Consider the following 18,260-nt stretch of genomic DNA (forward strand, 5'->3'; position numbering starts at 1 on the left):
GGTCATTTTTGCAAAAAAATGGTACATGCAGTTATAAGAGGAAGGTAAAGATATAGAAATGTACAAGTACTTTCAAAGAACTGCAAAGTGCTTTTAAATGATAGGGTTCTTTTTCTTAGCACAGCTATGTGGTGATGTGATATTTGCCATTAGCACATGTCTGTGCTGGAAAATATGGTCCTTTTTGCTCAACATGTTTAAATTGATTGCTATAGGAGTAGATGTACGAATCCTACACTATTATTGTGATTTCTAAACATCTCTATTTTTTTTTTGATAAAAAACAATCACCTAATACTCTTATAAAGCCTTGAGAAAAAATGATAAGCCAGTGTTCATTTATAGCCAAACATTGCAATGATTATAAGATTATTTATGTGATCACAGTAGCGTTTGGTGTTACATTTGGTAGATTCTGCCTGTAAAACCCTTTTTCCTCATAAAACCAGTAAATTCAACATGTTGGAAAGACACTGGCATGAAATAGTGAAGGACATTAGACTCCAGCACTAAATGATGCCAGTGTCATTGCATGTTAACATCAACAAACAGTAGGATGTCTAACCAACATAACAAGCGGATTACTTTTCTTGGTACAGATATGTGGTGATGTGAATACAATCATTAGCACATGCCTGTGCTGGGAGAAATGACCCTTGCTTTGAAAATACTGTGGTGTTCACAAAGGGGAAATAAAATAAAAACAAACATGTTTCTGCTTAGCAATCCATTACCAGTGTGAGATCAACTGTTCTTCACAAAAAGAAGAGCCATTTTTCGCTGACCATTGCTATGATCATCAAATTAAGGTATGATCACAGTGATGTTTGGTGCTGGATGGCAAAATATTCCAACAATAAATAAGTTTTATGATACTCAACACAAAATCAATTGTGAAGTATTTCAGAAAATAATTCATGCTTCAATAATAAAACAAAAGATGGTTCACAAAATGACCCTTTTTCTTGGCACAGCTATGTGATGATGTGATATTAGCCATTAGCACATGTCTGTGCTGGAAGGAATGGTCATTTATGCAAAAAATGGTACATGCAGTTATAAGAGAAAGGTAAGGATATAGAAATGTACAAGTACTTTCAAAGAACTGCAAAGTGCTTTAAAATGATAGGGTTCTTTTTCTTGGCACAGCTATGTGGTGATGTGATATTTGCCATTAGCACATGTCTGTGCTGGAAAATATGGCCCTTTTTGCTCAACATGATTAACTTGATTGATGTAGGAATATATGTAATAATCCAACACTAACTTTGTGATTTCTAAACATCTCTTTTTAATTATTTTTTTTATAAAAAAAACAATCATTTAGTACTCTTACCAAGCCTTGACAAAAAATGATAAGCCAGTGTTCATTTATAGCCAAACATTGCAATGATTATAAGATTATTTATGTGATCACAGTAGTGTTTGGTGGTAAATCTGGTAGATTCTGCCTGTAAAACCCTTTTTCCTCATAAAACCAGTAAATTCAACATTTTGGAAAGACACTGGCATAAAATAGTGAAGGACATTAGACTCCAGCACTAAATGATGCCAGTGTCATTGCATGTTAACAGCAACAAACAGTAGGATGTCTAACCAACATAACAAGCGGATTACTTTTCTTGGTACAGATATGTGGTGATGTGAATACAATCATTAGCACATGCCTGTGCTGGGAGAAATGACCCTTACTTTGAAAATACTGTGGTGTTCACAAAGGGGAAATAAAATAAAAACAAACTTGTTTCTGCTTAGCAATCCATTACCAGTGTGAGATCAACTGTTCTTCACAAAAAGAAGAGCCATTTTTCGCTGACCACTGCTATGATCATCAAATTAAGGTATGATCACAGTGATGTTTGGTGCTTGATGGCAAAATATTCCAACAATAAACAAGTTTTATGATACTCAACACAAAATCAATTGTGAAGTTTTTCAGAAAATAATTCATGCTTCAATAATAAAACAAAAGATGGTTCACAAAATGACCCTTTTTCTTGGCACAGCTATGTGATGATGTGATATTAGCCATTAGCACATGTCTGTGCTGGAAGGAATGGTCATTTATGCAAAAAATGGTACATGCAGTTATAAGAGAAAGGTAAAGATATAGAAATGTACTGGTACTTTCAAAGAACCGCAAAGTGCTTTAAAATGATAGGGTTCTTTTTCTTGGCACAGCTATGTGGTGATGTGATATTTGCCATTAGCACATGTCTGTGCTGGAAAATATGGTCATTTTTCCTCAACATGATTAACTTGATTGATGTAGGAATAGATGTAATAATCCAACACTAACTTTGTGATTTCTAAACATCTCTTTTTAATTATTTTTTTTTGATAAAAAACAATCATTTAGTACTTTTATAAAGCCTTGAGAAAAAATGATAAGCCAGTGTTCATTTATAGCCAAGCATTGCAATGATTATAAGATTGTTTATGTGATCACAGTAGTGTTTGGTGGTAAATTTGGTAGATTCTGCCTATAAAACCCTTTTCTTCATGAAACCAGGAAATTCAGCATGTTGGAAAGACACTGGCATGAAATAGTGAAGGACATTAGACTCCAGCACTAAATGATGCCAGTGTCATTGCATGTTAATGTCAACAAACACTAGAATGTCAAACAAATATAACAAGAGGATTACTTTTCTTAGTACAGATATGTGGTGATGTGAATACAATCATTAGCACATGCCTGTGCTGGGAGAAATGACCCTTGCTTTGAAAATACTGTGGTGTTAACAAAGGGGAAATAAAATAAAAACAAACATGTTTCTGCTTAGCAATCCATTACCAGTGTGAGATCAACTGTTCTTCAGAAAAAGAAGAGCCATTTTTCGCTGACCATTGCTATGATCATCAAATTAAGGTATATTCACAGTGATGTTTGGTGCTGGGTGGCAAAATATTCAAACAATAAATAAGTTTTATGATACTCAACACAAAATCAATTGTGAAGTATTTCAGAAAATAATTCATGCTTCAATAATAAAACAAAAGATGGTTCACAAAATGACCCTTTTTCTTGGCACAGCTATGTGATGATGTGATATTAGCCATTAGCACATGTCTGTGCTGGAAGGAATGGTCATTTATGCAAAAAATGGTACATGCAGTTATAAGAGAAAGGTAAAGATATAGAAATGTACTGGTACTTTCAAAGAACTGCAAAGTGCTTTAAAATGATAGGGTTCTTTTTCTTAGCACAGCTATGTGGTGATGTGATATTTGCCATTAGCACATGTCTGTGCTGGAAAATATGGTCATTTTTCCTCAACATGATTAACTTGATTGATGTAGGAATAGATGTAATAATCCAACACTAACTTTGTGATTTCTAAACATCTCTTTTTAATTATTTTTTTTTGATAAAAACAATCATTTAGTACTTTTATAAAGCCTTGAGAAAAAATGATAAGCCAGTGTTCATTTATAGCCAAGCATTGCAATGATTATAAGATTGTTTATGTGATCACAGTAGTGTTTGGTGGTAAATCTGGTAGATTCTGCTTGTAAAACCCTTTTTCCTCATAAAACCACGAAATTCAACATGTTGTACAGACACTGGCATGAAATAGTGAAGGACATTAGACTCCAGCACTAAATGATGCCAGTGTCATTGCATGTTAACGTCAACAAACACTAGAATGTCAAACAAATATAACAAGCGGATTACTTTTCTTGGTACAGATATGTGGTGATGTGAATACAATCATTAGCACATGCCTGTGCTGGGAGAAATGACCCTTGCTTTGAAAATACTGTGGTGTTAACAAAGGGGAAATAAAATAAAAACAAACATGTTTCTGCTTAGCAATCCATTACCAGTGTGAGATCAACTGTTCTTCACAAAAAGAAGAGCCATTTTTCGCTGACCATTGCTATGATCATCAAATTAAGGTATATTCACAGTGATGTTTGGTGCTGGGTGGCAAAATATTCAAACAATAAATAAGTTTTATGATACTCAACACAAAATCAATTGTGAAGTATTTCAGAAAATAATTCATGATTCAATAATAAAAAAAGATGGTACACAAAATGACCCTTTTTCTTGACACAGCTATGTGATGATGTGATATTAACCATTAGCACATGTCTGTGCTGGAAGGAATGGTCAGTTATGCAAAAACTGATACATGCAGTTATAAGAGTAAGGTAAAGATATAGAAATGTACAAGTACTTTCAAAGAACTGCAAAGTGCTTTTAAATGATAGGGTTCTTTTTCTTGGCACAGCTATGTGGTGATGTGATATTTGCCATTAGCACATGTCTGTGCTGGAAAATATGGTCCTTTTTGCTCAACATGATTAACTTGATTGATGTAGGAATAGATGTAATAATCCAACACTAACTTTGTGATTTCTAAACATCTATTTTTAATTTTTTTTTTTATAAAAAAACAATCATTTAGTACTCTTATAAAGCCTTGAGAAAAAATGATAAGCCAGTGTTCATTTATAGCCAAACATTGCAATGATTACAAGATTGTTTATGTGATCACAGTAGTGTTTGGTGGTAAATCTGGTAGATTCTGACTGTTAAACCCTTTTTCCTCATAAAACCAGTAAATTCAACATGTTGGAAAGACACTGGCATGAAATAGTGAATGACATTAGACTCCAGCACTTAATGATGCCAGTGTCATTGCATGTTAACAGGAACAAACAGTAGGATGTCTAACCAACATAACAAGCGGATTACTTTTCTTGGTACAGATATGTGGTGATGTGAATACAATCATTAGCACATGCCTGTGCTGGGAGAAATGATATTTGCTTTAAAAATACTGTATTGTTCACAAAGGGGAAATAAAATAAAAACAAACATGTTTCTGCTTAGCAATCCATTACCAGTGTGAGATCAACTGTTCTTCACAAAAAGAAGAGCCAATTTTCGCTGACCATTGCTATGATCATCAAATTAAGGTATATTCACAGTGATGTTTGGTGCTGGGTGGCAAAATATTCAAACAATAAATAAGTTTTATGATACTCAACACAAAATCAATTGTGAAGTATTTCAGAAAATAATTCATGATTCAATAATAAAACAAAAGATGGTTTACAAAATGACCCTTTTTCTTGGCACAGCTATGTGATGATGTGATATTAGCCATTAGCACATGTCTGTGCTGGAAGGAATGGTCATTTATGCAAAAAATGGTACATGCAGTTATAAGAGTAAGGTAAAAAGATATAGAAATGTACAAGTACTTTCAAAGAACTGCAAAGTGCTTTTAAATGATAGGGTTCTTTTTCTTGGCACAGCTATGTGGTGATGTGATATTTGCCATTAGCACATGTCTGTGCTGGAAAATATGGCCCTTTTTGCTCAACATGATTAACTTGATTGATGTAGGAATAGATGTAATAATCCAACACTAACTTTGTGATTTCTAAACATCTCTTTTTAATTATTTTTTTTATAAAAAAACAATCATTTAGTACTCTTATAAAGCCTTGAGAAAAAATGATAAGCCAGTGTTCATTTATAGCCAAACATTGCAATGATTACAAGATTGTTTATGTGATCACAGTAGTGTTTGGTGGTAAATCTGGTAGATTCTGCCTGTTAAACCCTTTTTCCTCATAAAACCAGTAAATTCAACATGTTGGAAAGACACTGGCATGAAATAGTGAAGGACATTAGACTCCAGCACTAAATGATGCCAGTGTAATTGCATGTTAACAGCAACAAACAGTAGGATGTCTAACCAACATAACAAGCGGATTACTTTTCTTGGTACAGATATGTGGTGATGTGAATACAATCATTAGCACATGCCTGTGCTGGGAGAAATGATATTTGCTTTAAAAATACTGTATTGTTCACAAAGGGGAAATAAAATAAAAACAAACTTGTTTCTGCTTAGCAATCCATTACCAGTGTGAGATCAACTGTTCTTCACAAAAAGAAGAGCCATTTTTCGCTGACCATTGCTATGATCATCAACTTAAAGTATGATCACAGTGATGTTTGGTGCTGGATGGCAAAATATTCCAACAATAAATAAGTTTTATGATACTCAACACAAAATCAATTATGAAGTATTTCAGAAAATAATTCATGCTTCAATAATAAAACAAAAGATGGTTTACAAAATGACCCTTTTTCTTGGCACAGCTATGTGATGATGTGATATTAGCCATTAGCACATGTCTGTGCTGGAAGGAATGGTCATTTATGCAAAAAATGGTACATGCAGTTATAAGAGTAAGGTAAAGATATAGAAATGTACAAGTACTTTCAAAGAACTGCAAAGTGCTTTTAAATGATCGGGTTCTTTTTCTTGGCACAGCTATGTGGTGATGTGATATTTGCCATTAGCACATGTCTGTGCTGGAAAATATGGCCCTTTTTGCTCAACATGATTAACTTGATTGATGTAGGAATAGATGTAATAATCCAACACTAACTTTGTGATTTCTAAACATCTATTTTTGAAAAAAAAAATTATAAAAAAACAATCATTTAGTACTCTTATAAAGCCTGGAGAAAAAATGATAAGCCAGTGTTCATTTATAGCCAAACATTGCAATGATTATAAGATTATTAATGTGATCACAGTAGTGTTTGGTGGTAAATCTGGTATATTCTGCCTGTAAAACCCTTTTTCCTCATAAAACCAGTAAATTCAACATGTTGGAAAGACACTGGCATGAAATAGTGAAGGACATTAGACTCCAGCACTAAATGATGCCAGTGTCATTGCATGTTAACAGCAACAAACAGTAGGATGTCTAACCAACATAACAAGCGGATTACTTTTCTTGGTACAGATATGTGGTGATGTGAATACAATCATTAGCACATGCCTGTGCTGGTAGAAATGGTCCTTGAATTGGTAAACCTTTGGTGTTCACAAAGGGGAAATAAAATAACAAGAGCTGTCACAGAGACAGCGCGCTCGACTATTCCGCCGCTTTTCAGTGTAAGGATTGAAATGTTTTGGCGAAACATGCATGGATCACTGTTAGATTAGATTTCAATGCAACACATGATGTGCTGAGATATTAACATAAATGTGGTAACATGCAAAATTTTAACCAATTTTTTTAAGTCTAATAATAAAGGGCCATTATTTGCAAAATACAGTAATCTAACTTGGTTATTCAATTAGATTGGGTGGTTGTACCATTGTATAAAGTCTCAATGCAATACATCAAGTAGTTGCTGAGATATTATCTTATGTGTGCTAACATGCAAGACCTTAACCAGAATTTCAAAGTCGCATAATAAAGGGCCAGAAATTATATAATATGAACGATAGAGTTATCTTTTTTGATTAAATAAGAAGGTTAAATGGTTGGGAGCCCGTGTGTAAAGTTTCAATGCAAAACATGATGTATTCGCTGAGGTATTGACTTAAAAGTGGTTACATGCAAAACCTTAACCAGAATTTCTATGTTGAATCAAAAAAGGGGCCATTATTTGAATTTATTACAAACTATCTTACTTGGTTATGTAAGTAGATTAGATGGTTGAATACCAATGTATAAAGTATCAATGCAATACATCAAGTAGATGCTGAGATATTAAACTATGTGTGCTTACATGCAAAACCTTAACTAGAATTTCTAAGTCAAATAATAAAGGCCCATAATTTGCATTAGTTTCAAAAATGTGTTATCTTACTTCATTAATTTAGTATGTTAGATAGTTGGGAAAACATATCTAAAGTTTCAATGCAATACATGATATATTTGTTGAGATATTGACTTAAATGTGGTTGCATGCAAAACCTTAACCAGAATTTCTAAGTCGAATAATAAAGGGCAATCATTTGCTTTAAATGCATACTAGAGTTATCTTACTTGGTAAATTAAGTAGGTTGGATGGTTGAGTACCATTGTATCAAGTCTCAATGCAATACCTCAAGAAATTGCTGAGATATTAATATATGTGTGCTTGCATGCAAAACCTTAATCAGAATTTCTAAGTTAAATAATAAAGGCCTATTATTTGCATTAAATGCAAACTAGAGATGTCTAACTTGGTTAATAAAGTAGGTTGGATGGTTGAGTTTCATTGTATAAAGTCTCAATGCAATACCTCAAATAGTTGCTGAGATATTAACCTATGTGTGCTTGCATGCAAAACCTTAACCAGAATTTCTAAGTCAAATAATAAAGGCCTATTATTTGCATTAAATGCAAACTAGAGTTATCTAACTTGGTTAATTAAGTAGGTTGGATGGTTGAGTACCATTGTATAAAGTCTCAATGCAATACCTCAGGTAGTTGCTGAGATATTAACATATGTGTGTTTGCACGCAAAACCTTAACTAAGGTGTGATGCCGACGCTTGGGTGAGTAGTATAGCTCTCCTTATTCTTTGAATAGTCGAGCTTAAAACAAACATGTTTCTGCCTCCCAATCTATAACAAGCACAAGATAAGCTGTTCTTCACTGAAAGAAGAGCCATTTTTCGCTGACCATTGCTATGATCATCAAATTTTAAGGTATGATCACAGTGATGTTTGGTGCTGGATGGCAAACTTTCCAACAACAAATATATTTTCAGATACTCAATACAAAAGCAAGTATACTATTTAAAAAAATCACGACCCTTTTTCTTGGCATAGCTATGTTATGATGTGATATTAGCCATTAGCACATGTCTATGCTGGGAGGAATGGTCATTTACGCAAAAACTGTTACATTCAAAGAGAAAGGTAAAGATATAGAAATGAACATTGTCAAGTAATTTCAAAGAACAGCAAAGTGCTTTTAGATGATAGGGCTCTTTTTCTTGGCACTTTGTGATTTCTAAACATCTCTATTTAATTATTGTTTGATAAAAAAAAAACAGTCATCTAGTACTATTTTTAAGCCTTCTGAAAAACATTAAGCCAGTGTTCATTTATAGCCAAACATTGCAATGATTATAAGATTGTTTATGTGGTCACAGTTGTTGTTTTCACATTATGTCATACATGTATATTGATGTTCTGCTGTATTTCTACTTAAATGAATCATTTTCAGAACATAAATGCTTAAAACAGAGGGTCAAAAAACGTATAGCTTACAAGTAATAAATTCTCTTCTATTCTGTTCCATTCATATTCTGTAAAAATGCATTTACTAGTATACCAATTTCAGTTTAAATGTGATTTTGTATTATTTGCATGGAAACTCAATTAATCTGCAAACATTAACCATACCTTACATGGCTTCAAAATATAATACCATTACCAATTTTAACATAGCATATACATGAAACACTCCTGAACCAGTACATAGCTTTGTATAGTTTATCTTCATTATACATTTTACCCGGTAACTGATGAATTGTAGAATGCAATATAATATTATTAGAATTTTAATTATTAAAAACATCATGATAAAAAAATGGTTGAAGTTTTTATTTTGTGTTCATTTTGTTTATCAAACTAAAAATAAATCATAAACATTGTTAGATTATTTCTTACCGGGCAAGTGAAACTTTTAAATTGCTTCACTATATCTGTAACTTTCAAAAATTATTTTGTTTTAATACTGTTAATGCGATATTAGAGAAAATACTTTTTGTTCTTATGAAGAAGATGTATAAGACAGGAGGAAAGTGATCATTTTACAAAAATAATCAAAAATAAATTTGACAAGCATTGTCCATCTTTTTTTCTAAAACCTCTAACTATCTTTTTTAATTATTTGAAGGCACCAACCACTTAAAAGAACAAATCAACACTATCTATAATTTTACCCATGTTTAAATTAGTAAAAACAATATAATTACTTCCTTTAACAATCTATCTTCTAAAGATGGACAACCTACTTATTAGCTCACTTGCTAATTAGGAGCACACAATTATGTCCCTCATTGTTATTAGCAGTAATGGAGAGGAAGGGTAGTCTAAATTATTATAAGATGACAAGTAGATAGAGAGAGGTGAGAAAGGAGACATGAAAAGGGTTCTGTACTTAAGGTGAGGACCACCAGTATGGGGCATCAAACTTTCATCCAGCAGGAAAGTCTCTTGCACAACAGCCATATTAACACAACAGCCATATTAACAATGTGTTAAAGAAGAATATATGCAGTAAGAGTGTACTTCTGCTTTAAGCAGACCTGATACTTAATTGGAAAACTTCTCTCCACTAATTCAAGGTAAATCAAAGAATCTATAATATGTAATCAAAGAAATTTCATTATTTTTGTATATCTTTTTTTTAATACAATCATCTACATGCCTTAATATTAAAGGCCCAGTATGTTTAAGTAATGTAAACTTATCAAAATAGGATCATTCAAAATATTTCTTTTAACCTTTTTGACATTTCGTAACAGCCATGATAATTGAAAAAATGCATTTACCACAACTATATACATGTAACAAAACCAAAAGTTTATTCTTAATTAGACATGCAAATATCAGTACAAAATTTACATATCACATGACTTTTTCCTCAACATGTATAAAAAAATTGATATTCTAAACATCTCTATTTAATTATTGTTCAATAAAAAAAAATGATCATCTAGTAGTACTTTTAAAGCCTTGAGAAAAACGTTAAGCCAGTGGTTATTTATAGCTAAACATTGCATTGATTATAAGATTGTTTATGTGATCACATAAGTGTTTGGTGGTAAATCTGGTAAATTCTGCCTGTAAAACCCTTTTCTTCATGAAACCAGGAAATTCAACATGTTGTGAAGACACTGGCATAAAATAGCGAAGGACATTAGACTCCAGCACTAAATGATGCCAGTGTCATTGCATGTTAACATCAACAAACAGTAGGATGTCTAACCAACATAACAAGTGGATTACTTTTCTTGGTACAGATATGTGGTGATGTAAATACAATCATTAGCACATGCCTGTGCTGGGAGAAATGACCCTTGCTTTGAAAATACTGTGGTGTTCACAAAGGGGAAATAAAATAAAAACAAACATGTTTCTGCTTAGCAATCCATTACCAGTGTGAAATAAACTGTTATTCACAAAAAAGAGCCATTTTTCGCTGACCATTGCTATGATCATCAAATTAAGGTATGATCACAGTGATGTTTGGTGCTGGATTGCAAACTATTCCAACAATAAATAAGTTTTATGATACTCAACACGAAATCAATTGTGAAGTATTTCAGAAAATAATTCATGCTTCAATAATAAAACAAAAGATGGTTCACAAAATGACCCTTTTTCTTGGCACAGCTATGTGATGATGTGATATTAGCCATTAGCATAGTATGTCTGTGCTGGAAGGAATGGTCATTTATGCAAAAACTGGTACATGCAGTTATAAGAGAAAGGTAAAGATATAGAAATGTACTGGTACTTTCAAAGAACTGCAAAGTTCTTTAAAATGATAGGGTTCTTTTTCTTGGCACAGCTATGTGGTGATGTGATATTAGCCATTAGCACATGTCTGTGCTGGAAGGAATGGTCATTTATGCAAAAAATGGTACATGCACTTATAAGAGTAAGGTAAAGATATAGAAATGTACAAGTACTTTCAAAGAACTGCAAAGTGCTTTTAAATGATAGGGTTCTTTTTCTTTGCACAGCTATGTGGTGATGTGATATTTGCCATTAGCACATGTCTGTGCTGGAAAATATGGTCCTTTTTGCTCAACATGATTAACTTGATTGATGTAGGAATAGATGTAATAATCCAACACTAACTTCGTGATTTCTAAACATCTATTTTTAATTATTTTTCTTGATAAAAAACAATCATTTAGTACTGTTATAAAGCCTTGAGAAAAATGATAAGCCAGTGTTCATTTATAGCTAAACATTGCAATGATTATAAGATTGTTTATGTGATCACAGTAGTGTTTGGTGGTAAATCTGGTAGATTCTGCTTGTAAAACCCTTTTTCCTCATAAAACCAGGAAATTCAACATGTTGTGAAGACACTGGCATAAAATAGTGAAGGACATTAGACTCCAGCACTAAATGATGCCAGTGTCATTGCATGTTAACATCAACAAACAGTAGGATGTCTAACAAATATAACAAGAGGATTACTTTTCTTGGTACATATATGTGGTGATGTGAATACAATCATTAGCACATGCCTGTGCTGGGAGAAATGACCCTTGCTTTGATAAAACTGTGGTGTTCACAAAGGGGAAATAAAATTAATACAAACATGTTTCTGCTAAGCAATCCATTACAAGCACAAGATAAACTGTTCTTCACAAAAAGAAGAGCCACTTTTCGCTGACCATGATATGATCATCAACTTAAGGTATGATCACAGTGATGTTTGGTGCTGGATGGCAATTTATTTCAACAATAAATATGTTTTATGATACTCAACACACAATCAATTGTGAAGTTTTTCAGATAATAAATCATGCTTCAATAACAAAACAAAAGATGGTACACAAAATGACCCTTTTTCTTGGCACAGCTATGTGATGATGTGATATTAGCCATTAGCACATGTCTGTGCTGGAAGGAATGGTCATTTATGCAAAAACAGGTACATGCACTTATAAGAGAAAGGTAAATATATAGAAATGTACAAGTACTTTCAAAGAACTGCAACATGCTTTTAAATGATAGGGCTCTTTTTCTTGGCACAGCTATGTGGTGATGTGATATTTGCCATTAGCACATTTCTGTGCTGGAAAATATGGTCATTTTTGCTCAACATGTTTAAATTGATTGATATGGGAATAGATGTAATAATCCAACACTAACTTTGTGATTTCTAAACAACTCTATTTAATGATTTTTTGATAAAAAAAATCGTCTAGCACTGTTATAAAGCCTTGGGAAAAATGATAAGCCAGTGTTCATTTATAGCTAAACATTGCAATGATAATAAGATTGTTTATGTGATCACGGTAGTGTTTGGTGGTAAATCTGGTAGATTCTGCCTGTAAAACCCTTTTTCCTCATATAACCACGAAATTCAACATGTTGTGAAGACACTGGCATGAAATAGTGAAGGACGTCAGACTCTAGCACTAAATGATGCCAGTGTCATTGCATGTTAACGTCAACAAACACTTGAATGTCAAACAAATATAACAAGAGGATTACTTTTCTTGGTACAGATATGTGGTGATGTGAATACAATCATTAGCACATGCCTGTGCTAGGAGAAATGGCCCTTGCTTTGATAACACTGTGGTGTTCACAAAGGGGAAATAAAATAAATACAAACATGTTTCTGCTTAGCAATCCATTACAAGCACAAGATGTTTTTTTACCAAAGGAAGAGCCATTTTCGCTAACCATTGCTCTGATCATCAGCTTAAGGTATGATCACAGTGATGTTGGGTGCTGGATGGCAAACTTTTCCAACAATAAATATGTTTGATGATACTCAACACAAAATCAATTGTGAAGTATTTAAGAAAGTAAATTATGCTTCAATACAAAACAAAAGGTAGTACACAAAATGACACTTTTTCTTGGAAAGCTATCTGATGATGTGTTATTAGCCATATTAGCACATGTCTGTGCTGGAAGGAATGGTCATTTATGCAAAAACTGGTACATGCAGTTATAAGAGAAAGGTAAAGATATAGAAATGTATAAGTACTTTCAATGAACTGCAAAGGATAAGGTTCTTTTTCTTGGCACAGCTATGTGGTGATGTGATATTTGCCATAAGCACATTTTTGTGCTGGAAAATAAGGTCCATTTTGCTCAAGATGTTTGAATAAATAAGAATAGAATGGTAAAGCTTAACAAATTCAGAGCTAATCTAGTGGAACAAAAGAGTGTTTGGATGTTAATCTGGTAGATTCTGCCTGTGACACCCTTTTTGGTTATGAAGCCAAAAAATTTAACATGTTGTAAAGTCACTGACATTTTATTGTGAAGGACATTGGATTCCAGTGGCATTGCATATATAAGTAAAAAACACTAGAAAATCAAACAAACATTAAAAGGGATTTTTTTCTTGCTATGGGTTTGTGGTGATGTGAATATAATCATGCCTGTGCTAGGAGAAAAGGCCCTTGCTCTGGTCAAATTTTGTTGTTCACAAATGAAAAAGAAAACAAATACAAATATTTTTTTTATTAAGGTATCAGCAGATATACAGTATTTTCACAATGATTTTTGGTTTTGGATGTTGCAGTGGGTCAACAATAAAAATGTTTTTGATATGTGATATAAAAGCAAGTACTAGAATCTAATTTAAGAAGACATTTTATTTTTAAAAAGGTTGGCATACAAATTGCACAGCTATGTTATGATGTGATATGAGCCAATAGCACATGTATGTGCTGGAGGTACAGGGCCTCCCAACATGCTTAATGCAGATGAGTATCGTAATGACAAGACTGTTTTTTTTTCTTTCACATAAAACCCCAAAGGCATTGACATCTTTTTTTGTTGTGACAGTTATGGTTGAAATATTTTGACTCCAAGATGAAACATGAGCACCAGCTACCACAAAATATTCCCGTATTTTTTTATAAGGACTCCAAGTTTGGTGATAAGTGGTAGCAAAGTAAGCCAAATTAAGATTGTGGACATTATAACATACAGTTTTAGACAATTCAATGGTCATTACTCTGGAGTGACTCCAGCGATATGGCTGGATATCTAACTTTTAAAAGATATTATGCCTATACAAATTCTGGTGAAGATTGGACAAAGGACAAAATGATTCTAAAGTTAGTGATCGGACACAACCAATTCTAGGTTATTTCTATACTTAAAGGCCGATAACTCTACAGTGAGTAGAGCGATACGGCTGGTTATCGAACTTTTTCAATATATTATGCCTATACATTACACATAGGCGAATGGTTCGTGATTCGACAAAGGCTTCTAAAACAAATTTTAAATATTTTCTATAATTAAAGGTCGATAACACCCAAAGACTAAAGCACTATTGCTTGTTATCAAACTTGTATGAGATATAATACTCATACACATTCTGAATAATTTGTGTAATGATTAGACTCAGGCTTCTATAGTTATTAATCGGACAAGACCGATTTCAGGTTATTTCTAAAATTAAATAGGGATTGCTCTCGAGTGACCCAGCCATATGGCTGGTTATGGAACTTGTCCAAGATATTATTAGGACCCATTGGAAATAAGTTGAAAAACATAAATGGGTTATGGTGAAAACCTTACCTAGGCAGGCCATCAATGTCCTTCATTTTGTTCAATCTCTCCACCATATCCTCCCTGCAATAAGGTAAATAAGTTACTGAGGAAATCAATATAGTGGTATGTTGAATAAGATGGAAATGATCTCCAATATGAACCTAAACATTAGACTTTAGGGTGAATACGCTCAACAAGACTAAATTTGGCCCTAAAGCATTAAAGAAAGAACTGCTAATTAAAAATTGATGTTAAGATTCACTTTGAAGATCAGTTCTTGAACAAGCCCTGGATATCAAAAACAAAGGGCTTGTAGAATTGCGAAATAAATCACCATCACGATAAAGGCATGATGACAAACTGTGGGCAACAATATCACCATCATGATTGGGGCATGATGACAAACTGCAGTCAACAAAATCACCATCACAATAGGGGCATGATGACAAACTGGGGGCAACAAAATCACCATCACAATAGGGCCATGACGACAAACTGCGGGCAACAAAATCACAAATCACCATCACAATAGGGCCATGACGACAAACTGCGGGCAACAAAATCACCATCACAATAGGGCCATGACGACAAACTGGGGGCAACAAAATCACCATCACAATAGGGCCATGACGACAAACTGGGGGCAACAAAATCACCATCACAATAGGGCCATGACAACAAACTGTGGGCAACAAAATCACAAATCACCATCACAATAGGGCCATGACGACAAACTTCGGGCAACAAAATCACAAATCACCATCACAATAGGGCCATGACGACAAACTGCGGGCAACAAAATCACAAATCACCATAACAATAGGGCCATGACAACAAACTGCGGGCAACAAAATCACAAATCACCATCACAATAGGGCCATGACGACAAACTGGGGCAACAATATCACCATCACAATAGGGCCATGACGACAAACTGCAGGCAACAAAATCACAAATCACCATCACTATAGGGCCATGACGACAAACTGCGGGCAACAAAATCACCATCACAATAGGGCCATGACAACAAACTGCGGGCAACAAACTCACAAATCACCATCACAATAGGGCCATGACGACAAACTGTGGGCAACAAAATCACCATAACAATAGGGCCATGACGACAAACTGTGGGCAACAAAATCACCATCACAATAGGGCCATGACGACAAACTGTGGGCAACAAAATCACCATCACAATAGGGCCATGACGACAAACTGTGGGCAACAAAATCACCATCACAATAGGGCCATGACAACAAACTGCGGGCAACAAAATCACAAATCACCATCACAATAGGGCCATGACGACAAACTGCGGGCAACAAAATCACCATAACAATAGGGCCATGACGACAAACTGCGGGCAACAAAATCACAAATCACCATCACAATAGGGCCATGACGACAAACTGGAGGCAACAAAATCACAAATCACCATCACAATAGGGCCATGACAACAAACTGGGGCAACAATATCACCATCACAATAGGGCCATGACGACAAACTGCAGGCAACAAAATCACAAATCACCATCACTATAGGGCCATGACGACAAACTGTGGGCAACAAAATCACCATCACAATAGGGCCATGACAACAAACTGCGGGCAACAAAATCACAAATCACCATCACAATAGGGCCATGACGACAAACTGCGGGCAACAAAATCACCATAACAATAGGGCCATGACGACAAACTGCGGGCAACAAAATCACAAATCACCATCACAATAGGGCCATGACGACAAACTGGAGGCAACAAAATCACAAATCACCATCACAATAGGGCCATGACAACAAACTGGGGCAACAAAATCACCATCACAATAGGGCCATGACAACAAACTGGGGGCAACAAAATCACCATCACAATAGGGCCATGACGACAAACTGCGGGCAACAAAATCACCATCACAATAGGGCCATGACGACAAACTGCGGGCAACAAAATCACAAATCACCATCACAATAGGGCCATGACGACAAACTACGGGCAACAAAATCACAAATCACCATCACTATAGGGCCATGACGACAAACTGTGGGCAACAAAATCACCATCACAATAGGGCCATGACGACAAACTACGGGCAACAAAATCACAAATCACCATCACTATAGGGCCATGACGACAAACTGCGGGCAACAAAATCACCATCACAATAGGGCCATGACGACAAACTGCGGGCAACAAAATCACAAATCACCATCACAATAGGGCCATGACGACAAACTACGGGCAACAAAATCACAAATCACCATCACTATAGGGCCATGACGACAAACTACGGGCAACAAAATCACCATCACAATAGGGCCATGACGACAAACTGCGGGCAACAAAATCACCATCACAATAGGGCCATGACGACAAACTGCGGGCAACAAAATCACAAATCACCATCACAATAGGGCCATGACGACAAACTTCGGGCAACAAAATCACAAATCACCATCACAATAGGGCCATGACGACAAACTGCGGGCAACAAAATCACAAATCACCATCACAATAGGGCCATGACAACAAACTGGGGGCAACAAAATCAACAAACTGTAGGCAATCCTTAATGAAACAAGTTAGTAAAACAATATTCCAAATAGCTTATTTTATGTAACAAGATAAATGATAACTCACGAAGGTCCATTGCCGCCATCCCCAAACCCGAACAAAAAGGCACTTTTGTCCGACCTTCCCTTGTCCTTGAAGTTCTGTGATGATCTCAACAACTGTATAAAACAGATTTTATTTTTTTATTTACAAAACGCAACAATTATTTAAATACTGTACCAAAATAATAACCTTATTGCAAGTTCATAAATACATGGAGATCTACATGAAAGAAACTTTGTTCATAGCAACATTACATTTGAATTACTTAAAACAAGAACCATAATGCATACAGATAGTCACGACTTCAGTTTTGTTAATTGAGAAAAGGGCATAATTTTAAAACATATTTTAGCCAGAGTGCCAGAACTAACAACACACTCACATTGTCTTTATAATCTTTTTTACTAAATTTACTAATTTTTTTTCTTTTTTATTCAACAATTATTTCTTGATTGTTATGACAAGAACTTCATTTTTTATCCTTTGAAACAAAACAAACTGAAAAACACAAACTCCAAACAGATGACCAACAAAAAATCTCCTTTTTCCATAATGTAACTTACTTGCCATTAACTGAAGAACATTGCAAAAAAGACA

General features: G+C 34.5%; 1 protein-coding gene across 5 annotated transcripts in view; it reads right to left on the bottom strand.

The window, feature by feature from the left end:
- The window catches only part of LOC128238726 (alpha-mannosidase 2C1-like), a 70,615-nt gene that overhangs the window by 42,719 nt on the left and 9,636 nt on the right, over positions 1–18,260 (bottom strand). For all 5 annotated transcript variants that reach the window (XM_052954914.1, XM_052954911.1, XM_052954912.1 and 2 more), the window contains exons 14-15: positions 17,688–17,779; positions 15,072–15,125 (exon numbers count right to left, since the gene is read on the bottom strand). In XM_052954914.1, the coding sequence (XP_052810874.1) occupies positions 15,072–15,125; positions 17,688–17,779 (146 nt within the window). The remainder of the gene's footprint in view (positions 1–15,071; positions 15,126–17,687; positions 17,780–18,260) is intronic.

Source organism: Mya arenaria, chromosome 6, assembly GCF_026914265.1.
Source record: "Mya arenaria isolate MELC-2E11 chromosome 6, ASM2691426v1".
Classification (NCBI taxonomy): domain Eukaryota; kingdom Metazoa; phylum Mollusca; class Bivalvia; order Myida; family Myidae; genus Mya; species Mya arenaria.